Below are 27,966 nucleotides of genomic sequence, written 5' to 3' on the forward strand. Positions count from 1 at the left end.
TTACTTTGCTCATCTATTCCTTCTGTTTATGAATACATGTCTACTCAAATTTGCTCAAACGTAAAGGAGGAAAGTGATAATTGCAAAATGGAGCTACAGTAATGCTTATTCCAGGTTATAGTTTATTGTTGTCATATCTTTTTTGTTAAGGTATGACAATGCTAATTGCCGAGTTCTTTTGAATGAATCTATTTATTATTCATATGGATTTCGTGTAACTAAGGTAATATGCAAAGCAGATAAAGGTAGAAGTTTTTTACCCTGAAAAAGAAAGAGACCAGGAACACAGAGAGATTGGTGGGCAAGTTATAAAAGAGTTTCATCTGAAATTTAAAACATCTGAAAAAGAACATATATAAGGTAAAATTGATCCCAAACAGCTCAAATTTGCAAAAACTGGTGTGACACTTGTCCATCTGGCCTGCGCCGCAAACCTCTTTGGAGGATTGGGTCTGCGGGACAGGCTATTGTCCATCCTGTCCCTTGACAGTTAACATTCTGACTGTGAAAGTAAAACCTTCCTGTCTTTTCAAAAGCCTGGACTTTCCTTATTTAAATAAAAAACTTAGACTCACGTTGACAAAGACTCATTATACTTCTTCCAGTTCATCACAAAACCAAAATACTTCGGGCTTTCTTTGTCTCTCATCGTCTCGAGTAACCTCGGCATTGGTTTTTCATGTATCGGGTTTCTGTCTTGATAGCAGCCTGTAAATCTCAGATTGAATCCATCACAAATGTTTCCTATGATGGCAAACGTTATTTTAAGGATGTTAATAATTTCATCATTAACTCGGTAAATTGTCAAAATGCAGACCCTGCTAGCTGAAAAATTTACAAACTTGTGAAAAGTGGGCCAAGTTCTAGTAAGTAAGAGAGTAAAAGGCCATAGCTGAAGGATACTTCAGTCAATCGATAGTCGTTGAATAAAATCCCAGTCTTAATATTTGCTCTCAAACATAATTATTTTCCACTAAAGGCAAGTCTTATCAACATATTCAAGGCACCTCAATGAGGAAACCCTTTGGCAAAACAATAGCAAAATAAAGAGAGTTGCAGCCAACCCACCCTCAATCAAAACCAAGTAAAAAAACTTTCAGCGAATGCCTACAGAAATGGCTTGCTCAAAGTCACTGAAATGATCACTAAGCATTCAAATTAATAGAAAATGTATCTACCTTTGTACCTTTGTTCCTTTGAATCTACAAACAACATTCTCGTAAGTATATCTGAAAAGCAGATGCGAAAAGCACTGTGATGTGATAAGATCGTGATATCACTGTTTTAAAGAATTTTTGTCCAATTAGTGTCCTCTAATCACCATCAATGGTTCTCGAGCATACCATATAGTGAAAAGAGACTTTTGTCGATCCTTTGTGCTATTAGAAAAGAGCACAGTACTTAGCATGCTCCTTTTCGTGATGTTGAATTGGTTCCTAGCTGTATCGACAAGGGGACATCATTGGCATGGTACTTATGGACCTCTCAAAGGCATACGACTATATGCGCGATGATCTACTTATTGCTAAGCTTGAAACTTATGGCTTAGGAAAAGGAGAGAAAGCAGGGGGTCAAAGTTAAGAGTACTTTTAGCAGCTAGAGAAACATCAAAAAGAGTTCCACAAGGATCCATACTTGGCTCCCTTTTATTTATCATTTTTATCAATGACCTTTCATGCTATAGAGCACTCTCAGGTTTGCAATTTTGCTGGTAGCTGGTATAAACCTAAATAAATGGTTGCAAACACGGACAAATTCCAGTTAATTTTCTTTGGGCTCATCGAATACCTGGAGTTGTGCATTGATATTCATGGCAATACCATGAAGGTGTCTGAAACGGTGAAACTTTTAGATGTCACCATTGACTCAAAACTCTCTCCAAAAAAATTAAAAAACAAGATTCTTCGCATTCAGCCAATAAAAGAATCTGATAATTAGGGTGTTACATTGCCCTAAATATTTCCAGAATTTTTTTTGTTATCATAACCTCAAAGATGTGTTTATTCAAAGAGCAATCAAAATCTTGATAGAATCATATTCCACATGGCCTGAATACCATTATACTTCAAATCCTGTACCTTTCCTATTCTAATCCGAATTTGAAAGACAAGAAAAAACAACGGACCTTCGACCCCGAATATGCAATTTTTTGCTATCACTTTTGGAAAATAAGATGTACATCAAAAGGCAAACGGGTGAGTGTTAGCCCTGGGCCTTCTTTTATTTCCATGCTTAGATCCATATCCTCTATTTTCTACTTTGATTTAGAAACATGCCTTAAAGTTTGAGCAAAAGACGGGAACAAAACGGCTAATTTTTGCAAACAATTTTGGTTTATCTAAAAATGTTAATAAAACCACTACTTCAGTTTCTGACTACCTGGAGCCATTCGGTCTGAAAGCTTGATAATTCTATTTAAATGATAGTGTTTCAACTAAAAGATAGTATCTCGCGGCTACTTGAATGAAAGAGCCCCTGTCCCTGAGCCTGGTTAAACCCATGATTAATTCCACCACTATCTACAGTATTCTTATAGACGGTATGATCTAAATTGAAAGGCTCCAACTCCATTAAATCCAATGAACTGTTGATTTAAAACTAAACTTTGAACTGAAACTATAAAGCTGATTTGCCTTATGACGTAATTTAGAACCCACATCTTCCTTATTAAGTTCCATATCAAAGGCAAAAGTTGATGCTCAGATGGATGCTCATTGATTTCCACCAGCAGCAATCCTTTTTGCGATTATCATTTCGATTTCTGTTATTTTCATCCATCTGCTCAAACTACCAACTCAGGTTTACCTTTGCCTGCTTCTGCTTCTTCTTCCATTGATCTTCCTTGTCATCAACAGCTTCTCCATACCTACTCCTCTCGTGACATGCCCAGAGAATCCCATTTGCCTTTTACGAACGTGGCATGCCCAGAGAACATCATAGAAAAACTTCGAACAATATCTTTACAGCAATGAGTTTTATTCATGTAATGACGGGGAGGGCCTGGACCCTTTTGGCCATAAATGAAACCAAAATCGATCACAAAATTGATGACAAGCTTATCTCATTAGATGATTTTTCTCTTTGTAGATATGACAGGAGTAGGCAAGGAGGTGGCGTTGCTCTCTATGTCAGGAATACAGTCAGGTTTAAACCCCGGGTAGATTTTCCTAATAAATCGCTTGAATTGATTTGGAGTGCTTAAGATTAGTATTAAGTGACCATTATCTTGTATATTGTGTTAGAAAGCTGCGTGGCGGTGTTAAACACCAGCACAAATATATAACATCTCGTCAGTTGAAGAATTTTAATCAAGAGGCTTTCCTCTCAGATTTCTCTGAGGTTAATTGGGAGGCACTTGTAGCTGATGCTCAAGACATTGATGATGCAGTACGCAAGTGGACCCAAATATTTTCGCTTATTCTAGAAAAGCATGCGCCTACATTAAGAAGACGCGTGTCTGATAGATATACGCCTTGGCTGAATGCTGATTATTTCAAATTGGCTAAAACCAGAGATAAGTTAAAAACTCGAGCTGTAAAAACCTTCCAAGCACTTTTTCCTTTGTTATTCTCAACAATAATATTCTCAATGATATTCGCAACATTCTTCCCAGAATCTACATCTTTACTGCTTTTTGTCTCGTCTCCATTTCTTTTGAGAAAGTCCACGCTTCATGACTATATGCGATGATTGATAAAACACAACAGTTTACGTACTCTAAGCTTGGTTTCCATTGAAAACTTCCTATCTTTTAATTTTGCACAACGTTTCTCAAATGCTTCCTTTGCTATCCCAGTTCACTTCTAATCGCAGTGCCGTACTTCACTTCCTCTGTTATCAAACATCCTAGATACTTGAGTGAATCATCACCATCTCTCATTCTTTGACTGGAAATTTTGGTATTATTTTCGTCTTGCTAATAACACATTCTGTTTTCTTACATTTGATTGACGAGCCCCATACTGTATCAATAAACTTGGAGCTGTTTTATCCGGTGTAGCAAATGAAGCAGTATCATCAGCAAAGAGTACATTATCGGTGTTATGACTCCCAACTATGCTCATCAAGTTTCTTTGATCACTCTGAGAAGGTTTGCAGTGTAGAAGTTGAACGAATCAGAACTTAACGTGGTTCCTTGTCTAACACCTCTTTTTATTTCTGCAAAATGAAAAAAAACAAAACCTCAACGAATGGTACAATTGCTTCTGAAACAAACCCCAGACCTGTTTAAAGCATTTGCCCGGGTGCTTGTGAGGTTACTGGTAACAGAATCAATTGAGATTTTATCCGTATCGTGGCATATCTTGCGGAGATCATCATAACCTTTTAAGAATACCGGCTGAAGAGCTTGTTGTGAAGTTTAAGTTAAGGTATAAGTCCTCGCGTAAAATTAGAAGAATATTAGCAAGTGATTAGTGCAAAAAGTGACAGATTAGCCTCGTAAAGAAAGCAACACATACATGTGATAGGTCATAGGCCAAGGTCATTATGCCATATAAGGTAATAACGGAAGCACACACATGGGCGTAATAGATAAGATAGCCTATTGACATAAACAGAAAGGTTGTAGGCTCTAAACGAATATTACGTACAGAAGCTATTTGTGTAGGCCAACGTTATGATAGGCGAGAGAGGCATATTTTTCGCGAAAGCAAAGGTTTATGATTTGCACGAATTGTTTCTAGCTATTCCGTTGTTTAGCCTTGAAATTCGTTCTTGTTGTATTGTTAGATGTAACTTTAGATGAGCTTTAGATTTCGTTTTAATCTTTTCATTTAAAATACAATGTTCGGTTAGATGGGATCTTGATAACGTATGTTCTACACCTCTAATCCATCAAATTAGAAGACTTTTCTATACAGACTTCTTCTATCTATGTAGCCTATACAAATTAAGCTGAAAGTGTGGTTTTAAAAAATTAACATTGTTTACAACTTGGTTTCAGTCAATTTTTACTTACCCCTGTTACAACGTACTTCGGATTTAGAGTACTTAATCCGCCAGTCGCTTAAGGTACGTTCTAACCGGGGTTCGCTGAATTTTATTTTGCATTTTAAATTGTAACGATTTTTTTAAAAACTCATTTACAGTTGGCAGCGAGATCTGGCATCAAGCCAACTATTTACAATGAACATGAAAGCCATTATTTATAAAAAGGCTAAATTTGCAATGAACGTTTTACACAATTTACAGCTGCACTTGCTGTTTTCTAAAGATTTTATGTTTTGTTTAGAAATATGTAGCGATTGATACCTTCACGTCATGAATTCTCTGTTCAAGGGATTCTTCCTTTTCTTGCATAAAAATTAGACTTTGGTTTCACATTGCTATGATTCGTCCTGCATCTCTTCGTCATGTGACTGCTCAACATTCTCAATCTCTGCATTGTCAAAAATAGTGTTCATCTCAAAAAAGGCTTGTCTTCTCTTTCCGGATGAAGAATGTTAGACATGACTTTTAGGCCCAATCAGGGTTATTCATATAAGTCCTCTTGCCATCAACAAAGTGAGCAAAACAAACTCTGCGTTCATGTTCTTTCTAGAGATCTTGCGTAGCCACATTCTTCTCAGAGTTTTGTCATGTAAATCCATCTCGTGTAGTGTAAAAGGCAATAAATTTCAAAGTAAGTATGGTCAGAATTCAACAACCTTTCACCATCAAAACAACCAAAATACAACGAGGAAAAGGTCACTTTATGCTACCATTCCCAGAATGCATTGTGCGCGCGGCCTAAATTACGCCAGCGGGTAAATCGCCTATTTGAGTTTATCGCTCCAGCAAACAATAACGGGAACACTTTCGAGAACGAAAAACTGATTTCAGAAATATTTAAAGTATAATATGTTCTCTAAGTGCTACAAGATCACATTTCAAAAACACTATTTGTGATCGCTGTAGAATCTTAAATCCGACTACATGTCAACTTCCTCAAAATATCAAAGTACACTAGAAGTAACGATACGTTATGAAATGCATGCGCTTGAGGAAAGGCAAAATGCCAAAGTTAAGTTGTATGATGGCGGTACACAGAAATAAACAAAGACAAACGCAAGAAGTACTTGATTATCACCAGGATATCAACAATAACAGAACAAAACAGCTTAGTAACACAACTTATAGTGAAAAAGTATTAGCAACATCAAATGAGCTCCCGTTTTTGCCATCATTACGAATAGATTTCTATCAAAGCTGCCAAACTCCAGGTGTAGAGACAAAATATATTTTGAGGATTTTAGGAATTTTTGCCTGTAATAGATTCCAGAAGCTTTCAAAATTCTCATGCTTTATACAGAAGGTTAGGTTCGCCATATGAATAAATTTATTCGCCACATGCACAATCAGAAGACTAGGTTCAGGAAGTTTTTCAAAGTGTACAGCGAATACCTAGATATCAAATAAAGAAATGACAATAAAACCATGACAAATGGGCCTAGCTATTTTCTATTTTTCACCTCAAGAGATAGTTGCTACTTCATAAACTAAAAGTTCTGCATCTATTCACAATTTTACCTGGGCCAGACCATCGCAATCGCGTCAGTCAACTCGAGACAGCTTTGACCACAGGAAGTGAAGCCGGGAGAAATATCATTTGTACGGCAAGAACGGAGAGGTGCTGTACAAACAATTTTATGAAACGTGCGAAATTAAGCAAAGAGTTCAGGCGAAAATTAAGTTATAAGTGATTAAACTGTAAAATATGAAACACCTACGAACGTGAATAATTGAATTTCAAGGAAAATGGGAAGGTAATGCATAATTCTTGGCATTAATAGTGATGGTACCGATCGTTGTTTTTGGAGGATCTACAGTCTTTTTTGCAGTCCCTAAACATTTTTAAACAAAATGAGTTTATTGATCTGATGGCGAGTATTTGGTTTGTTCTTTTTTTGACTTGTTTTTTAATCTTTTCTTGGTAGATCTTCGCAAACAAACAGTCAAATATTTGAAGCAGATATTTTTGACGAGGTGTATCAAGTGATCACCCTGCAAGTCATCGGTCATGAAACTAGAAGGAATCTAGCAAGTACCAAAGGAATAAGATTTAAGGAAAAATTTATAAATTTTACAGAAAGCGACAATATTGAAGAACCTAAAATGGTATGGATAGGCCTAAGTGTAAACAAACCGGTGCAGTAAAATTGATCCATCACCACTTATATCCGTAGAAATACTGGAGGCATCGGTTTTACTTCCAACCCTATTAAAAGACTGCCTTTTCTTATCAGTCTGTCAATCCTTACATCAAAAAACACGCACGAAATAACCAGCCCAAAAGCAAGATGCAATAGAATGCCATACACTGAGTCACTTCTTGCCGTGTAATGCGGAAATCGATAGGCTTCACTGCCTTCCTAATCAGTGATGTACGATTCATTGGCTTAAAATGTCATACCTCAGGAGTCGCTTAGGTGTGTGAGTCACTCGCATTGAACCCATAGAGGCAGCCACTTACATTTCGCGGCGAAGTGTATGACACAAGAAAAAATTATAAATCAAAATGCGATGATCACTAAAATCACGGTTGCCATAGGGATCCTGTTCTCAAAAGACAATGGAAATTTTGCTGACGTTGCACTAAATTCTCAAACATTGTCAAGATTGAGACAATGTTTGAGAATGTTTGCTGTCGCATGCAATTATAGCTAAACCAAGAATAATTGTCCTTATTTATTTGAATACATATTTTTAATTTAAAGGTAAAAACATTAAGACAGAAAAATTGTTCATTAAGTGCTAACACTGTTAGTTATCCACCCAGGAACCATGTAGGGGTTGGTCAGCTGACCACGCCTTCTTCGCTTTGCGTTTCGTGCTTCAAGCTGCCGTTTGACGTCACACATCAGGTGATCGTGTGTCTTGCGCACCAGATCGCGAAGACTGTCGTCTTTCAGTTCAGAACTGTAATCAAACAGCACATCGTAGTGAAACGCTCCGATCGCGTAAGAGTAGGCCGCTTGCTCCTGCAAATTCAATAAGAAATAGTCACGCATCTTAGACACGCATCTTAGCAATATTTTCTGTTTATCCTTTCGAATACTTGATGCTATCCTTGGTACCATAGCAACCAATTTCGAGCAAAGGGATAGAAGATCAATAGTGGAGAAGAGAAGGAGCATCTATCTAAGACAATGATTTTTCCTTTTTCCAAGATAAAAGCTCCTCCGCTTCGTCGCTACTATCTTTTATTTCCTCGCTAGAATATTTGCGGTACTGTTAATAAGGGTAATGTGATACAGCCTTGAATAATGATACCTTTCTTACTGTTAGTTTAACAATAATGTGAACACTGATAAACACTAACATGAAGCAATTTTAGAGATTGCATTATGGAAGTCATAGACTGCAAGCGTTACAGGCGCATTGATTTTCGATATACCAACCTTTAATAAGAAATTTGAATTGATTTGCACTTTTTGATGATTTTATTTCATTTGGAAGAGAATTTCAAATCTTTGGACTCAAAAACCCTATATATTTTATACAAAAACTTATAGTTTTAATTTTAAGAACAGATTCCAATTCTTCGAAAATTATAATTATTGGGCTTTTAGAGAAAGTAGTCTTTCATAAAAACTGGATTCAAGTTGCGCAAACTTCTAGTGGCAGCCTAATAGAGTGAATATGAAATGTAGCAGATTCAGTGTCGACTAGAAGTTGAGAACACGATGAAATGAAATCTGAGAGGGCTAATCGTAGGGCCCTCTCGTTTATTTTCTAGAGCCTCTTTTGGCTTGCATTAATGCAGTATACCCAGATGAGGGGCAGTAATTGACGGTTTTTTGATTGCGTTTAGCTGTATGCAGGAGTGGCGGCATGGGGGGGCAAGGGGGGGCTTTAGCCCCCCTAAATTTTTGTTAGCCCCCCCGTCGGCAGGCAATCAATTTTTGCTTTCTCTATACCGTCGGCACTTGATGGATGTCACCCGGTTTACATGTTGTTTGAATGACATAAATAATCGAGGAGAAAACTGCACTGGCTGGTTTATGGTTTTCTTAATGGCTTTTCTTCGGCAGTTTTACTATCATAGTGTCATTATATCCTGTCGCTTCCGTGAAAGCTGTGACTTAATTTCATGGTGCTCCTTCGCATGACCCACAATACCATCGTGCTCCTCTCGGTTATAAATAAAGTCTTTAATGAATTTTCTTCTTAAGGGATTCTCTTTTCGTTTCAAGACATTATTATTGCCAATGAAAACATTTCGATCATGAGCACATTTTGCGTAATAAATTTTTCAAAAAGCACTTCTTGTCCTATTTCATCAACTATTTTTCAATAGCATTGTTCACCGCATAGCTTGCGACAAACAAATGGTTTAGAGAAAACCATCGATTAATTTCTTCCAACATAGATAGGAAGAAATATTCAACAATAGGCAATATTTGCGCATTAAGTTTCTTACAAGGCACAAATTGCCGAGAAAATCTCGTGGACTCCGACACAGGTTGGAAAGTGGGGACGGGGAGGGGGCAATTTGTGCCTCGTGTCCATTTCTCCTAAAGTTTCTCAGTAGAAGCATCAACTGCAATTCACTATGAGCTCCAGATTCTTCTTAACATTCATAAGGCATGCTAAGATGGAGAGAGGGATCTAAATTTAAAAGTAACTGACAACCTGGTATTTTTCGAGACCACGGCAAAATTGTTGATTTTATCTGCTGTAAAAAGTTTTGCAAAAAGACAATAATTTTTAATAGGATTAGGAGGATTGCTTTAGTAAAATCTGCCTAAAAGAGTGCATTTTCCAGGGAACTAGAAGCATCACAATTCGAAAATTTCCTGCCCCTTCGGCGGCAACCATGGTGCCGCCTCAGGTAGTAACTATATATTTTGCCCGTCCGGATATAGAGATTTGACAAGACTATTAGAAAAGTCGGTCATTATCATACAGAGTTAGATTGACAAAATGTATTGCAGAGGTTTGTGACACCAGCTAAAAAGTTTCAGGCAATAATTTTTTAATCAGGTAAATTTGCATTACACAGCCCCCCCCCCCCCCCCAACGAGGCTTGCCTCGCGACGGCCCTGCCTACTAAATGGGGCAAATTGAATTTTTTTTCTGTCGGCAATTTGACACATCCAGCGTCGGCAGTTACGGAGAATATAAACTTCGGCACCTCGAAGGTTTGTCTCTAGCGCCACCCCTGGCTGTATGGCAGCTTTTTGCAGACGTTTAGCTGTATGGCTGCATTTGATTTTAATTAAGACAGTCAATGCATTTGTTGGTGTTATGCGGTACTAATTTATGAAGTTCGTCAGCTTTTACAGCCGATATTGAAATCGTATCATCGTCTGCAAAGTTACACAAGGAGCCCTCCTGTATGAAGAGAAATATGTCATTTATAAAGAGGTCGAAAGGAATGGTCCCAGTATTGAACCCTGAGGTACTCCTTGATTAAATTGTCTCCATAAACTAAATTATCCACTGACTTTAAACATTCGTTTTCTGTCAGCAAGATAGCTCTGTAGCTGTTTGGGTGAATTTATACCAACTCCATAAGCAGCTAGATTTTGCAATTAATAGATTTGTGAGGGAGCTGACAAAGACTCTGCATAAATTCAAAAGAGTATAGCTGCAGTGTGTTTCTTATCTTTAAGGCTAGTTTTTCACTCCTCTATCAATATGATTAAAGCATGCTGGCATGAAAAGTGTTTTCTGTAGACTTTTCATTATAATGGTAATAATATAAAACGAATGATTTGTTTACAGTTGGCGACGAGATCTCGTTATGTATTTAGACAATTAAAGCTTGTTTCCGACATTTCGTTCCCCTTCCTGATTCTGTGACCTTCTGTTTTCTGTGACATCGTATCTAAGCAGTCTTCTGCTAATCTTAGAAAGGACATCAATTTCCAATCGCATTCAAACCGATTATTACAAATCTACAATCTTCTCGGTTCCCACTAACTATACCGGTCTTGTGCTTGCGTTTTTCTGATTGGCCTATTTCGATCCACAACTGGGTATATATTTTTCATCGTGTTCTTTCGGACCCTGATTCTGACGTTTTATGCTCTGAGGAGTGTAAGACGAAAAAGCTTTTAGTTAATATGTTGTGAAATCTTTGCTTATTTCAAAGCCATTTTCAAGTTATGTACCGCCAAAAAACTCTTCAAAAAGAAAATTGAATACGGAGTGCCACAGGTTTCATGTCTTGGTCCACTCCTATTCAGCGGTGTAGGGGAGGGGTAACGCGTCATAACGCTGTTACGCTTTCTAAAACGTTTTAGTTGCAGTTTTTTACCATTTTCCCAAGCAAAAAGTAGCGTTATGCTTCTTAAATATTAGTATAATACTCGATATAAGTACAAATAGCAAATTTTTCTATTAGGCGTATCCGATTGTGATTTAAATCAAAAGAGAGTTTATCCGCAAAAATTTGATGGTCATTTCCAGTAAAATGTAACTAGGCAATGAAACAGAGATTCCATCTACAATGAAGCACATTTTCTTAACTGAATTGATAATGATTCTCTTGAAAATCTGATAAAATCGGTTTGGAGCCACTTTTTGGTCAATGTAAACTATTTCAGAACCTTTCTAAATAAAGAGAGTTTTCCATTTGGTCATTTCAGTTTTAATTCTGTAAAGGACATATTTGAAGTTCATAAGCAAAGGCTGTGTAACTTGTAGAATGGGTTTGGCAAGATAAAATATCGTTATATTAGGCCCTGGCAACAGTTCTAGTTGCGAAAGCTTGAATCAATAACGAATTTTGCAAAATATTGTTAAAAAGATAGAAGTCCAACTATGATGATTTCATTTTGAAAAATTAGATTAAGTGTTGCACTTTGGATTAAAAATAGTGTAACGATGAAAAAGTTTGCATCACTGACCTCTAAACAACAGAATTAAACTTCTACTATAACGGTGTCGTTTGCAACCTGTACTGTTCATTTATGAACCTTTCTGAGCTGCTTCGACAGAAGCAAACTGTTTGCATACCTAAATTTAGCTTTGCATTGCTCAGGTTAGTAGAAATTATTAATGTGATTCTCAAGAAAAGTTTCTGTATGAAGTAAAGGAATGAAATTCTAAATTATAGACTCTGTTTATTGGTAGGAAAATGCTTTTGGCGTCAATATCATCGTTTTTTGCCCCCTCGCTGGTTTCCCACTCTGCAATGTCTCAAACCTGTCTTCTTTTGCCCTGAGCAGTAAAAAGCACAGCATTGTCTACCCTCCCTATCCTTCTTGCTGTGTTATACAAGAACTAGCAAGTGCTCTATCGTGTCTTCTAAAAAGATGTGTATTTTCTTTGATCAACAGCCTCTGCTTCAAAGTCTGGTCAATATTTTGCAAAGAGAGTGGACATAAAAGATGCCATTGCTTTTTCAAACATGAACTTTGCAGTAAGCCGGCCATGTTCGCAAACACTAGTTAAGTCATGTGCCCGCATTTCTGATTGGCCTAGTACGATAAAATACTTGATATATAAACTTCCTAGCTTAGAGTTTTCGATCTATATTCTAGCCGTTTATACTCTGAAGAGCGTCAGATGTTTCAAAATTTTTGTTTTCAAAGCAATTTTTGACATTATGACTCCAAGATAGCTGCTGTTACCCTCACGCTAGACACGTCACGATTCTTTGCACCCCAATGTGTAACTTCGAATAACAAGACGCGTCACGACAGTCTGTTCTCACCATCTGGTTGGTGACAAAGATAAAAATTTGTTACCTTAATTGATATCAAATTCTGAAACCAAATACCAGAAGAAATTCGCTCCAAACCAAGCAAAAATTTATTCAGTAAATTTCTTTTCAACTTGTTACTTTACCAATATTAGTATAAATACAACCGACCACTTTGCTCCACTCCATGTTAATGAATTCTGACTCAATTTCATTACTCCTCATAAAATTCACTCTAAATTAGAAGCTGTCGTGTCCCCCTTCTTTTCCACTTTTGTGTAATTTTTCTATTCTTTCTTGTAATTTTGTTCTGTTACTGTTGCTTATAATTTTTTGAAATTCAGACTGTTTAAGACAATAAGTTAATATATTTTTAATAAACACGCTGTAAGAATGTTGCTTAATGAAAAGAAATTTGAATTTGAATATACTCTGCTTGTTCTGGTATTCCAAACTCAATCTGCAAGCTGCTTTTTATAGGAAGCCTCAAAGGCTTCAGAGGACTATAGAGCTAATGGTCGAATGAAAACCCAGTCATAATATTTCCTTATCATAATATATCCTTAACGTAATTCACTTAATATTACCCTCTCCAGACTGTTTATAGTTGCTGTATGAGTGTTTACAGTCTTCACACCAAACACACCAACTCGTCTAAATATTCCTCCCTCTTTGAATCGCATAAGCACGGATTTTTCCAAACTCCTTGGATCACAATTCCTAGCTAATATCTTCCCAACCATTTTTACGCAGTCGGCTATTGTTCTGAAGCGTCAAAGTCGGATTTAAGAAACTCTGACACATCATGACACAGCGCTGAAAAAGCGCTTTGCGCACGCATTGCGTCAACAAGAGGGAAGCCAAAAGGGCAGAGTATAAAACTGCAAAATCTAACTTTCAGCCAAATTTGACGTTTTATACTAAAGAAATCAGTAGACTATGGGGAGTCTCTTCCAACTCAGTATTTTTGGGTTGTAAACAACATTCCAAACAATCCCAAAGATGACCGAGGTCGATTTGCAAACCACATTCTCCTGTAAAGATGATTTGCAAACCACACTCTCCTCTAAGGATGATTTGCAAACCACATTCACAACCAGTTGATTGGAGTCGAAGCAAATGGTCTCAGTTTGATTAACTGGTGAAATAGGCTTTTTATTTCTTGTCTTTGACCTTCAAAGTTACTTTTAAATGAAAATGCAAATTCGAAGCTTTTTCCACAACTCATCTACGCCTCTAATCAAAGCTAAGCAGAGTAGAAATACCATTCTCATATTAAGTACTAATTCTTATTACAGAAAAAGCCTCGCATAACCTAGCAATTTTCGTTTCAAGAAAAACCTATGTTGATTATTTGAAAAGAAATTCCTTGAAACAAAAAATAATCCAGCCAATTAGGTCCCTTTTCCTGGCTGCTGCTTAGTACCCTTTAGTCAGAAAATACGGATATTCTCAGAAAAAGAACCTAACTTGTGTCAATGGTCTTAAAATACAAAAATATACCAAGGGCACAACTTGCGTTTAACTGTTAACCAACTTACCTGTCACGTGATTTGTATTATCTTGAAAATGGTTATAATTACTTCGTTTTATTATGTTCGTCTTTAACAAAATTACATGAGAACAAATTTATAATGCCTGCGCAACGCCTTGATAAACAACCTTTGACCGTTCTCGGTAGCATCTCCCTCTCCCTCTCGAAACATTAGAAATTTCTACATTTAAAACTTGCCCTTTATGGCCTAGATATCTTGATTAAAAGGAAATTCCACTCACGTAAGCTGCTCGAGGACCAGCTATCATGTGAATATATTTGCGTTCGCGTAAAGCTCGAACACTGGCATACAGCTTTGAAGGATAAACGGGTGCCAATGATCCATAATCACCAATTGCGTTTTTCAATGCTCCGTTTTGAACAATTACCCAGAGAGTTTCAGATACGAGCTTCTCAAGCTGCTCCCTCGAAGTGAACGTTCCAGGTAGCCCTTTCACCTTGAGCAGAAGCGGAAAAAATTTTGCAGTCATTGGCCAGGAATAAAGGTAAAGTAATACTTGGAAGTATATAAAGATTTCTGCATAAAGGCTCTTGTTTAAAAGAAGCTGTATCTCATGTTATTAATTTCGTATTTTTTTTTAAGATGTATAAAACATTTTGGTGATAAACAAAGAGAACGCCATCAATTTCTGACTGCGCTAGATAACAAAGAAAGATTGCAGAATGACTAACCATGCCTAGGCCATCATTTGGAGGTATCTTGCCATTACTTGACAGTTCATTGATGAAATTCTGCATTTCAAAGTCATCTTTGACATCGTCATCATTTTCGTAGTATCTTGAAAACAAAAAACGATATAACATCATAAAGATGGGCTTTCGAATTGAAAATACACAATGAAGGGAAGGGAGGTGTATACCAACCCTGGTGAATTTTTGTGAAATAAGCGACAACAAAGATTCAACTTTGAGGAAAATTAACATTAACACAAAATGAAAATCGTAAATGCTTTGCATGCACAACTCACAAATGAACCCAACTTTCCTAGCTTCCTTCAAATGATTCACATTATACGACTATTTGGAGGTCGTGAAGAATGCGTTTGGTGGACCTCTTAGGCATCAAAATATGCTACGCACTTTAAGGGATCTCTCCTTCACAAGCAAAATGGCTCTTAATCGTCACTTTCTGGAACAAATAGGGCAAAGACAAGGTTTTGAGGTGTGATAGTCCATTTTCAAAGGAAGTTTCGGATATTTAATTGTTTATAGTATATAGTATAATTATGCTGGAAAAAGGGAGCTTTAATAAATTTCTCATACATACAGAGACACGAATTCTTTTGCAAACTTTTTCAATACAGCGTTCAAAACTTTGCCATCATCACGATAGGGGTAATATGGGACTTTCTTGATGTCATCCATTCCACGATTCTGCAATATTGCTAAATCATTTATAATTTGCAAACAATTAAAATAATCATAATAGGCATTATAACAGCGTTCGATTAAACAAATGCGTGAAAGAGGTACGTATCAACAGATATGCGAGTAATAAAATATGTGAAAGAGGTTAATTTGTTCAATAAGTAAATTACTGTTATCAACCAAAGACCTGTATGTTACAAAGTAAAGCTTACACACGTAAAAATTAAAAATTTACATGGATAAAAGCTGAAATATTTACAGGATTAAAAATATGTTGAATGTCAGTCATGCTGTGGAATCATTATGCATTTTTAAGATGACAGAATCGATGTGAATGTTTGGTGACATGGCTCTCAAAAAATTATTTCTTCTTAATTAACGTGAATTATCTTCTAAGTCCGAATAAAAATTCACAATTCTTTATTATACATTGGGTTCGGAGATTTTTTACTTCTGAAATCCCACAAGCAGCCACAATAATTTTGCGCAGCTTTAACTTTGCACGCACGCTTGAAGTTTTGTAAAAGTTTTAAGTGAAGTCAAAAACATGACAAAAATTAGAGTTGAGTCTGAGGTTGACAATGTTTTAATCCATTTTCGATGCAACTTCACGCAAAACAATAGGCCTGTAATAATAATAATAATGATAGTAATAATAATAATGGTACAATCAAGCATATCCACCACAAGTGTGGCTCTTCAACTCTTAAAATTAAAAGCAAAGTTAAATTACAAGTTCAAATGTTAAGAACAGTTACATAATTATAAAAACAAATAATGTTCTTAGTCAAATTAGTTGTTTGCTCTTTCAAATAAATGCTGCTTTAAGTTGGAACAGAACGGCCTGTATCGCGTTTCAGTTATTTCCAAGTCAAGATATCTTATCAGGGTGGTAAACCAGAAGATAAGACAAATATTTCGGTCGTTTATTGAAGATTGACTATCAAGGGTGACTCTAGACTACTATTGAAACACTGAAATTAAGAATGTGACCAACAATTATTCAAAGGTCAGGAAGTCAAGTGTGCCACACTGATGTCTAACATCACAAACAAAAAGGAAACTGAACATGTAAACGTTGAAATTTCAGACTCAATGAGATAGATATCATAGTAGGTTGCCTCAGTAACTTTTGCTTTGGTTGGACGAAATCTGTGTTGGCAACCCTTTATCATACTTCACATTCCTCATGAATGAGCAACTTCTTATCAGTCATTTCGTGTTATCGTGTAGTTTGAATGATTTCTACACACAACGTAGAGTCTTTAACACAAATGCAAGAATATTGAGTATGGTAAGGGTGTTGTAAGGGTGTGCTCATGGGTGTGGTCGGTTGAATTTGCCTACAGCACAGTCCCTCCTTTCTAACTTTTTGGAACGGCACCCCTTTTCATCACTTTCAAAATTTTAACTCCAAGCTTTCCCCCATTTCATCACCAGGGAGAAAATTATTCATGAAAATAGAAATTGTTGAGAGTTATTTTACCTCAATATCATTGTCAAGATCCATGTCATTCCATCGAGCTTCTTTTAGGCCACGGGCCATCATTTTAAGAATGCCTTCTACTCCTACAGGAAACAGATTATCTAGCAGAGGGTTGTTTGCAAACATTTCGTCGATTCTCTTCATGGTGATGGGTATAGTCCCACGACAATGGAACTTCATCACCTGATGGAACGGGTGGATTTCTGACACATGTCGATTCAGGGAGATGCAAAACGGCATCATTCGCAGGTTGGTCTGCACAAAGCTGCGGTGGAACAGGCTGAAGAACAAGTCAGCAGCTTGCAATCTTGCCTTCGCAGCATCCCAGAACAAACCATCTCTTGGAGTGTACACCCTTGAGCCTGTAAAGAGCAAGCTACGAGTTGACGCTCGGAAATACTCAACAACGTTCAATAAATAGGCATGTTGCTAAAAGATTTTGAAGGGAAGGAAGTAAAACGGGCAGTCTTCCCAGCTCAAAGAGTATCTCATACAACAAAATGTAAAACGTAATTTAAGACAAGACGGTATGGAAATTGTCTTTCAGTTTACAAAAACTGAGAAAATTGGCTTGGATGACTAAACCAAAAGAATGCACCCACGTTTATTTGAATTGATCTGTATTGCAACAATTTCTAATTCATATCGCCTCTCTTCTCGGTTGTATGTTGATACTAAAACTGCAATGGGGCTCGTAAGCTTTAAAAGCTGTGAATTTTCCTGAATTTCACTCTTGACAGACTGTTTGGGAGATCCAAGTCCTTTTAAAAAAGGATACTGCAACACGTATACTAGATGCGACGAAATCGACTGTAAGAAAAAAAAACTGACATGGATCAAAGAATTATAGAATTAAGCTGAAAGTGATTGAAAATTGTAATTTAATAAAAGTCTCGCTTACATGATTCACTAAGATTTATCCACAAAAAATATCTTAAATAAGTAAAAAAAAAATGTTGCTCTAAACACGACGTTTCCAATCATAATTGCTGCAACTCCAGCAATATTTATTTGATTAAATCTACAGCAATGAGTGAATTAATTCTTGTTTAATCTTTTAAAGTATTTTGTATCAGTTCTTAGCCTTAAATTGCATTACGTAATCAGGCAACTGCGCACAATTCAGTAGCCTAAAGTAGCCTCTGATTGATGGTACCTATGTGCGTTTCTCACTTATCAGCTTACCTTAATAAGGCTTTTTCCTGTCAGCCTCGATATCAATTTCTCCCATCTGAAATTATGGTTCAGTTTTCGATAGAGACTGTGGAAAGATGTTCCAGTATTGTCTGTTTGAAGCAAAAACATTTCTTATCAACGAGTACTTCAAGACATGTAAATGCAGTGCTTAACAGAAAGTTTTATAAAGGAAAGACAAACGTAAAGCCGCTAAAATGCCATAAAATACACTGATGAAAAGTCCAAAATTATTTTGCGACACTTGGTGGCTAACCATTTGATATCTCTTTCGATAGCAAGGGTTCTGACTGATTGATAAGTTGCGGACCATTTTCACACAAAACAGTGCAAGAACAGCGCTTCTTTGCAATACCCGTGCCAGACTACAGTTTGATAGGGCATGTAGGTAGCTGCCCATGTCTCCCTCACAAGTTCGTTCCCCTCACAAGAAATAAAGTAACTGTTCTTTCAGCTTTTCTTTCTGATTCGCTGTTAATAATCCTTAAAAACTAGTTGTCACATTTTACTTCTTATCTAATCATCCTCATAACTCAATCATGACTTTTCTCAGGTAGGCAGTACTCCATGTACTCTGTTTCCATGAGAAGAATTCTAGAAAATTAGATTGGCTACATATGCCATTTTCAATATATCCACATGCTGATAGCAGTTTTTATCAAGCAGAAATTTGTATATCCTTTTAAGGTATTTGCTTTGATCGACTATCTGTTATTTGAATTGTCAGTGTAGGTAGGCCAAAGTCTTCTAGGGCAGTGGGTAGCCATGAAGGTATAACAGCTATTTGGTATTTCAAGCATTTTTTCATCTAGGCCGGCAATTGGCTATACAGCCAACTAATCATGCTGGCAATTGCGCGTTTATATAACTCTCGGATTCCTCTACAAGCTAGGACGTCGTAGTAAAACTCATCGATTCAATCCCCCATGCTAATCGGAGAAACATAATCACACTTTGTGAAATAAGTAAGACGTCATCAAGAAATCACCTCGAAGAGAAGCCTATTGACACGTGTAGAAGGCTGATACAACATATTGTCTTACTATATTGTCTTACTATATTGTCTTACTATATTGTCTTACTATATTGTCTTACTATATTGTCTTACTATATTGTCTTACTATATTGTCTTACTATATTGTCTTACTATATTGTCTTACTATATTGTCTTACTATATTGTCTTACTATATTGTCTTACTATATTGTCTTACTATATTGTCCAACTATATTGTCTTACTATATTGTCTTACTATATTGTCCAACTATATTGTCTTACTATATTGTCTTACTAATAACCAACATTAAAAATAAGATACAGCTGCACGTTACCTTCGATGGTCACTCTGCTGATCGATAAAGGGTTCACTCCAACCAACCTTTCGTGAACAAAGTACTTGTCATCCACACATATTTCTCGTGCAGATACTTCAGTTAACTGTTGATAACTCCTCCTAGGAAGCTTCACATAATTTTGCAAAATGGGAACTCCGATTTGTAACTGGAAGAGGAAAGCAAAAGAAGGAAAGATAATCACTCAACAACCAAACAACCTCAGATTTTTTCAAGAGCAACTATCGTACATTTATGGGAAACTATCTCTTGGGCAAGCTTTTTCTTGCAAGAAAGCAGCAGTAACCTGTTCAAAGAAGTACTTAGACTTGACATGAAAAACATGAAAAAGAGACGTAACAGTTAAATGTCACGAATAAATCAATGCATGGTGGCTGTATTGATCCCATTTTTACTTTGTCACGTACCCGATAAGCTGCATCACCTCAGTGCACTAACTATCAAAGCTACTAATGTCCCTAACTAAACTTCCTATTTGACAGCAACCAAAGATCTGGAATGGGGCTACACAAAATAGAATCTATGAGACGTTTGCAGTAAATCAAATAAAGTGCAAAATTCAGTGGGAAATATTTAATATAAATAAATTTTCAAATAAAATATATTCTCTTATATTGAAATACCGAAATGACTTCAATAAAATTTATATAAAACATAGCTCATTTCTCATTTCATCAATGTGAGTTCATAAAGATTAGATTTCACCATACCTTCATTTTCTTCTCTAGAAACTCTGCTAGGGCAAAATAATCTTTGAATGATTCCAATTCGTTTCCCTGCAAATCATGAATTACCTCTGGTAGCCATTTTTGAGTAAGTGTCTTTCTAAATAGAGACATATATAAGGTGACGTAATGTGAAGAAAATCTGAATAACTTGAAAAATTCTAGAGTTGTTGTGACTGACTGGTTCAAAGTTGTAACCAACAGCCTTGATTCAACCAATGGTTGGAAAAACATCTTAATGGTAGCCAAAACATTGCCTCTGTGTGACGCACAAGCTGACGATGAGTGTTGAGGGAGACATACGTTGCAGTACGAGGCTGAAATGAGAAACGAGATTCGTACTAATCAAATAATATCTTAAATTCTAGCATCTTGAAGAGCTAGATCGGACACATACCAAACAATAAGAAAGGTAAGAAATAACGTTAACAAATACATAAAACTAACATCAGCATGCTGGCAATAAATGAGTTTATGAATACTCACGACATTCAACTTTTTCTAAAACTGTTGGCATTTCAGTGACAATTTTCGTAACAGACTCAACCGTTGTTGTCTCTAGTTCCTTTGTAACAGGCCTTTTTGTTGTAACCGGTGCCTTTGTAAACTTTATTGTTTCTTTGCCAATGGACATTTCAAGTGACTTTGTAACCGGCCTTTCCGTAGTTACGGGTTCCTTGGTTCTTGCTTCAACCTTTGTAGTTTCCAGTTTTGAGACAGTCACAATTTTACCCGTTGTTGTTTCTAGTTCCTTAGTCACCGGCCCTTTGGTTGTTTCTAGTTCCTTAGTCACCGGCCGTTTGGTTGTTTCTGGCTCCTTTGTTGTTGCTGCAAGCTTTGTAGTTTCCACTTTCGAGACAGTTACAATTTTGCCCGTTGTTGCTTCTAGTTCCTTAGTCACCGGCCTTTTGGTTGTTTCTAGTTCCTTAGTCACCGGCCCTTTGGTTGTTTCTGGCTCCTTTGTTGTTGCTGCAAGCTTTGTAGTTTCCAGTTTTGAGACAGTTACAATTTTACCCGTTGTTGTTTCTAGTTCCTTAGTCACCGGCCCTTTGGTTGTTTCTAGTTCCTTAGTCACCGGCCCTTTGGTTGTTTCTGGCTCCTTTGTTGTTGCTGCAAGCTTTGTAGTTTCCAGTTTTGAGACAGTTACAATTTTACCCGTTGTTGTTTCTAGTTCCTCAGTCACCGGCCCTTTGGTTGTTTCTGGCTCCTTTGTTGTTGCTGCAAGCTTTGTAGTTTCCGCTTTCGAGACAGTTACAATTTTACCCGTTGTTGTTTCTAGTTCCTCAGTCACCGGCCCTTCGGTTGTTTCTGGCTCCTTTGTTGTTGCTGCAAGCTGTGTAGTTTCCAGTTTTGAGACAGTTACAATTTTACCCGTTGTTGTTTCTAGTTCCTCAGTCACCGGCCCTTTGGTTGTTTCTGGCTCCTTTGTTGTTGCTGCAAGCTGTGTAGTTTCCAGTTTTGAGACAGTTACAATTTTACCCGTTGTTGTTTCTAGTTCCTCAGTCACCGGCCCTTTGGTTGTTTCTGGCTCCTTTGTTGTTGCTGCAAGCTTTGTAGTTTCCGCTTTCGAGACAGTTACAATTTTGCCCGTTGTTGCTTCTAGTTCCTTAGTCACCGGCCTTTTGGTTGTTTCTAGTTCCTTAGTCACCGGCCCTTTGGTTGTTTCTGGCTCCTTTGTTGTTGCTGCAAGCTTTGTAGTTTCCAGTTTTGAGACAGTTACAATTTTGCCCGTTGTTCCTTCTAGTTCCTTAGTCACCGGCCTTTTGGTTGTTTCTAGTTCCTTAGTCACCGGCCCTTTGGTTGTTTCTGGCTCCTTTGTTGTTGCTGCAAGCTTTGTAGTTTCCACTTTCGAGACAGTTACAATTTTGCCCGTTGTTGCTTCTAGTTCCTTAGTCACCGGCCTTTTGGTTGTTTCTAGTTCCTTAGTCACCGGCCCTTTGGTTGTTTCTGGCTCCTTTGTTGTTGCTGCAAGCTTTGTAGTTTCCAGTTTTGAGACAGTTACAATTTTACCCGTTGTTGTTTCTAGTTCCTTAGTCACCGGCCCTTTGGTTGTTTCTAGTTCCTTAGTCACCGGCCGTTTGGTTGTTTCTGGCTCCTTTGTTGTTGCTGCAAGCTTTGTAGTTTCCATTTTTGAGACAGTTACAATTTTACCCGTTGTTGTTTCTAGTTCCTTAGTCACCGGCCCTTTGGTTGTTTCTAGTTCCTTAGTCACCGGCCCTTTGGTTGTTTCTGGCTCCTTTGTTGTTGCTGCAAGCTTTGTAGTTTCCACTTTCGAGACAGTTACAATTTTGCCCGTTGTTGCTTCTAGTTCCTTAGTCACCGGCCTTTTGGTTGTTTCTAGTTCCTTAGTCACCGGCCCTTTGGTTGTTTCTGGCTCCTTTGTTGTTGCTGCAAGCTTTGTAGTTTCCAGTTTTGAGACAGTTACAATTTTACCCGTTGTTGTTTCTAGTTCCTTAGTCACCGGCCCTTTGGTTGTTTCTAGTTCCTTAGTCACTGGCCCTTTGGTTGTTTCTAGTTCCTTAGTCACCGGCCGTTTGGTTGTTTCTGGCTCCTTTGTTGTTGCTGCAAGCTTTGTAGTTTCCATTTTTGAGACAGTTACAATTTTACCCGTTGTTGTTTCTAGTTCCTTAGTCACCGGCCCTTTGGTTGTTTCTAGTTCCTTAGTCACCGGCCCTTTGGTTGTTTCTGGCTCCTTTGTTGTTGCTGCAAGCTTTGTAGTTTCCACTTTCGAGACAGTTACAATTTTGCCCGTTGTTGCTTCTAGTTCCTTAGTCACCGGCCTTTTGGTTGTTTCTAGTTCCTTAGTCACCGGCCCTTTGGTTGTTTCTGGCTCCTTTGTTGTTGCTGCAAGCTTTGTAGTTTCCAGTTTTGAGACAGTTACAATTTTACCCGTTGTTGTCTCTAGTTCCTTAGTCACCGGCCCTTTGGTTGTTTCTAGTTCCTTAGTCACCGGCCCTTTGGTTGTTTCTGGCTCCTTTGTTGTTGCTGCAAGCTGTGTAGTTTTTAGTTTTGAGACAGTTACAATTTTACCCGTTGTTGTTTCTAGTTCCTTAGTCACCGGCCCTTTGGTTGTTTCTGGCTCCTTTGTTGTTGCTGCAAGCTTTGTAGTTTCCACTTTCGAGACAGTTACAATTTTACCCTTTGTTGTTTCTAGTTCCTTAGTCACCGGCCTTTTGGTTGTTTCTAGTTCCTTAGTCACCGGCCCTTTGGTTTTTTCTGGCTCCTTTGTTGTTGCTGCAAGCTTTGTAGTTTCCAGTTTTGAGACAGTTATAATTTTACCCTTTGTTGTTTCTAGTTCCTTAGTCACCGGCCCTTTGGTTGTTTCTGGCTCCTTTGTATTTATTTCAACTTTTTCTGTTACAGAAGTTGTGAACGTTACGTTTTTCACTGGTATTATGGTAGGCGTAATGGGGTGGATTGTTCGCTCTTCGCAAACGTTCACAATAACAGTTTTTGGAGAGCAATGTTTCTTTATATACACCTTTTTCACAACAACTTTTGGCTTTTGTTTAGGCACCAGCACTTCTATTGGAACTTTGAGTAACTGCTTAACTTTCTCTTTTTTTGTTTTTCCCTCGCAACGTGGGCACTTTTTTTCGATAAAGACAGTAATACTAATGGTATAAAATATCTTCATTTTAACGAAGACTTTGTATTCTTGTTTCGATAAGTCGCAAGCACATTTATTTCTTGTCTTCCTGTATTTATTTACACTATGGGCGTCTCTTCTATAATCTCTGACGTAGTCTTGCGAAGAATACTCCTCCATTTGATCATCCTCTGACTCCACTCGGGATAAAATTTCGAAAAACCTTTTGCTGCTCATGCCTAGGAAAAGATAGATCCGAAATCATTAGTGATGCGTTTTGATAAGCGAAAATGTTTTTACTATTTGCTAAGAGTTCAAAAAATTGCGCTGACTGTTTGAAATGAACAAGCAAGAAAACTAAGAATATATTGCTGTCAACTCACAAGCTTGCGTTAAGTGGAGCTAACAGCACAAATAAACAACTTTTATAAAAAAATGCCATCGTTCCTAATACGGCAATGGTCCTTAATGGAACTTGCATTGTACGAAGCAACAGATCCACATCACCAGCCTAATAGTTTCACAATGTGCAAACTTCACGAATACCAATTGCTTGCTGCCGAGCAATTGGAAATAAAAGGAAATAGAGATAAAAGGAAAATATTCTGAAAATTCAGAAAATTAAACTTCTTACGAAAATTATAATGCCATGGCTTTTCTGGAAAATATGGGAACTGATCTTGATGACAAGAGACACAAACAAGAGTTTTGATGACTTGTGACAAAAAGAGACACAAAGCTCTTTTGAAAAGAAAACGCGCTTCCTACCTTACAAATGCGAAAGAAGAGCTTTGGCTGCTTAAAAATGAATGTCCAAAGCAGTTTTGGAAAAATCTTTCAATGTCATCTTCCAGTAAATCGTCAATAGATTTTTCAAATGAGCAAATCTATGCCTTTTTTAATGATCTTCTTAGTAAAAATACTCCTGTTTCTCCCCCTAAAAACCCAAGTCACTTTGCGGCTGCTGATGATTCCGATAACGACTTATTCACTCTTATAGATTCTAAACTAAATGAACAAATTGATTTATTAGAAGTGAAGAATATGGTTGAAAAAATCAAATCTGGCAAAGCACCGGGTCTTGATTTGTTGAATGCTGAACTCTTCAAACATTTAAATGACCGTTATTTCACTCTCTTTGTTAAACTTTTCAATAAAATTCTAGATTCTGGTGACTTCCCAGAAGAATGGTCTTAGGTGTCATTGTTTTGCTTTTTAAAGGTGGTGACAAAAAATATCTTGACAACTATAGAGGGGTTACCTTGCTTAGCATTTTCGGAAAGCTTTTCTTGGGTATTCTTCTAAACCGCCTGAATCAGACAGTGGAAGAGTTTAACATTCTCAAGGAGAATCAAATTGCTTATAGAAAATCATATCGAACCTCCGATCACATTTTTATATTACCAACTTTGCAAGATAAGATCCAACTTTGCAAAACTACGTCTCAGTGCTCACAACCTCAGGATTGAAACAGGTAGATACGGGAAGAATCCTATTCCTAGGATTGATTAAAAAATGTCCGTATTGTCAATCTTTTAATAAAACTGCTGTGGAGGACAAAATTCATTTTTCATTAGTTTGTCCCCATTAGTTTGTAACCTAAGTTTTTAAAGTTTAAATCATAAGAGAAAAGACAACGGATCATTTTAAGTCTTAGAAACATTCTGGTCCTATAAGATCTGACCTACAAGCAAAAAGTTATTGCTGTTGAAACTTTTCGTTTTGTCAAACAACTTTCTTTCTGAAGTTTCATTACTATGGTTGGTACAGACGCATAGCAGTAAAGTTGTGCATGTTATGATAACAGCATGAAGTTTGGTACAAGTACACAATCCGATATGCTGAGATAGATTATATATATATCAAGCGTCAAAAATACCTTAAAAAGTTGTTCTTAGACTGGGGTACTGGTACCCAGTCCGCTTTTAGGTATAGCACTACAACAATTTAACTTTGCAAGTTATAAAACTGGACTCTATTTCTCTGACATTATTTGACGTGCTGAATAAAATGGGATGCACAAACAGCTATAAAAATTCCAAAAAGCAATTTTTATATTACTATACCTGTTCCCAGTCCTATACTGGTGGGTCTTTCACTTAAACTTTGTAACTATAGGAGTTATAGGACTGCAACTTTGTTTCCTGGCATAATCTGAAATGCTAGATATAATCAAATGTAAAACTTCACCAAAGACTTTATTCAGGCTGAGGTACTAATACCTAGTCCACTGATGGCTTTTGCAATAAAACTTTCAACAGCCATAACTTTTTGCTTATAGGTCAGATCACATTGCTCTTTTTGCATCTTCTGCTCAGTTTTGCAAGCTCTTTCTGATGGTATTGTAAAATTTGAAATTCAAAATTTTGCTGACCGTGCATTTTTCATGCTTCCGGAAACGCAACTTCTGGTCTATTGCCAGAATGTTACCAAGACTTATAATGATCAGTTGTCTTTCTCTTATGATTTAAACTTTAAAAACTTAGGTTAGGCAGGTTGCTAGATTTTTATGCAAAATTCCCTGTCTAATAGGTAAAAGGCTGCAAAATACCTCGAAATAGATGGAGACAAATGCTGTTATCGACATTTAATTTCAGCCTTCATTTTTCGAAATAATATTCCCCAGAGCGTAATGGCAGCAGCACGGGCGGAACTTGAGGGACACCTCTTTCCTCCCCCACCCCGTTCTTGGCACGATTAATTTTGCATTTCGTCTAAAATGGAGGGGTGATATTTTTGCAATCTGGAAACTGCCTCCTCGTAACCAAAAGTGGCAATTTAATCTTTCAAGTGTTTTGCTAAATTTTGGTCAGAAGCATCTCAATAGCATGAACTTTAGATTATAACGCGCCAGTTATCAATCTGTTATGGCCTCATCTATACCAAGGTCTTTGAGCACCCCTTGACAAACGAAAGTGTAACAAAATAGGTCGACATCAAAATCAAAAGCTTTAAACTGTCTTACCGTTTGCAGCGCGAACTAGAAATACAGCTATCACAAGGCAACATGGTGTAAACAAAATCCATTTCATGGTGGCTCAGAAATCGCAAAAAGCGAGCCGATCTGAGACAGGAAGTCTTCATATCATCGGGGTAGAACGTCTCTGGTCTGTAACCCTTAACAAAAGGGAAGATTTATTAATCATCAATTTGTGGTCTTGACTCAAAGAATTTTTCACTTTAGTTTTTAACAACAAAAAAGCCATGTCAAGCATGAAAATTTCCAGAAGAACTATTTAGGAATTAAGAACTGGACACAAAATATATTACAACTTAAGAATCTCCGTGACAACAGCTCGTAGCTGGTAAAGGTAGATAAAAACTGAGACATGAAATAAAAGTGAATGGCAAAAGATAATTTTTTACTGTTTGTGCATAAAATTCATCATTGTGCTGAATATTGAATGCCGAAATTTCTTGCCTTCTCTTGCCCCTCCTCACGTTTACAAGGAAACCGCAATGAAAACAATTGGTAACAGAGATAGAAATAAAGAGAAGTGTATTAATTCTAGAGTAACGAATGTGGTTGAAGGGGTTTTCTACAAAAATCTCAAAAGATAAGCAGTACAAAAAGAGCTTTAAAGATTCATATTTCCAGCTCACTTAAAATACTAAACTAATTAATGGATGAGATGAACTGAAGCTGGTTCAAAAATCTGGATCAAATATTGTTAGATATGGCATCATATTTCTTTTGTAATATCGACATAATATAGAATGGGCTATGCAATATTATCAACCAAGAAAAGCAGCCATGCGCGAATCCTAAAGGATTTTATTCTGACGTAAAAATAATCATGAGGGATAATTTAATATTTCGCGTGAAATATACAGTATGATTTCATGATGATGTCAGGGAGTGATCCTCGGTTAGAAATCCATCATCTGCACCCAGGGAGAGTGCAAACAATATTTACACGTGAATTGTAGAGAACCATGCAAGCTAGTGTTGCAGTTTCTGCTTCGTTCGGACTAGTTTCCGGATTTTTTATAAGATACTGCTAACGTCCCTTTACTTGGCCATATGCACCCTCCACAATCAACGGAAACAAGAGGAGGAAAAG

General features: G+C 37.1%; 1 protein-coding gene across 1 annotated transcript; it reads right to left on the reverse strand.

Moving 5' to 3' along the window:
• Positions 1-3,537: 3,537 nt before the first annotated feature.
• LOC135687664 (uncharacterized) lies at positions 3,538-27,174 on the reverse strand. Its single transcript, XM_089114574.1, has 12 exons — positions 26,868-27,174; positions 20,800-24,141; positions 20,299-20,630; positions 19,568-19,736; positions 18,229-18,329; positions 17,646-17,853; positions 17,044-17,405; positions 15,457-15,563; positions 14,862-14,967; positions 14,411-14,626; positions 5,254-7,961; positions 3,538-4,158 (listed from the first exon to the last, which is right to left on the reverse strand). Exons 1-11 carry the CDS (start codon positions 26,932-26,934, stop codon positions 7,728-7,730), a joined length of 5,244 nt encoding a protein of 1,747 aa, XP_088970700.1. The 5' UTR covers positions 26,935-27,174; the 3' UTR covers positions 3,538-4,158; positions 5,254-7,727.
• Between the last annotated feature and the right edge of the window lie 792 nt (positions 27,175-27,966).

Source organism: Rhopilema esculentum, chromosome 20, assembly GCF_057945365.1.
Source record: "Rhopilema esculentum isolate cy_ngs chromosome 20, ASM5794536v1, whole genome shotgun sequence".
In the NCBI taxonomy this organism is placed as follows: domain Eukaryota; kingdom Metazoa; phylum Cnidaria; class Scyphozoa; order Rhizostomeae; family Rhizostomatidae; genus Rhopilema; species Rhopilema esculentum.

Coding starts and splice junctions, on each gene's coding strand:
- LOC135687664 (XM_089114574.1), bottom strand. CDS start 26,934: ATGAAATGGATTTTGTTTACACCATGTTGCCTTGTGATAGCTGTATTT. Junction 19,737..20,298: donor TTCTAGAGAAGAAAATGAAG/GTATGGTGAAAT, acceptor TTCCTCTTCCAG/TTACAAATCGGAGTTCCCAT. Junction 14,968..15,456: donor GCAAAAGAATTCGTGTCTCT/GTATGTATGAGA, acceptor TTTGTTTTCAAG/ATACTACGAAAATGATGACG.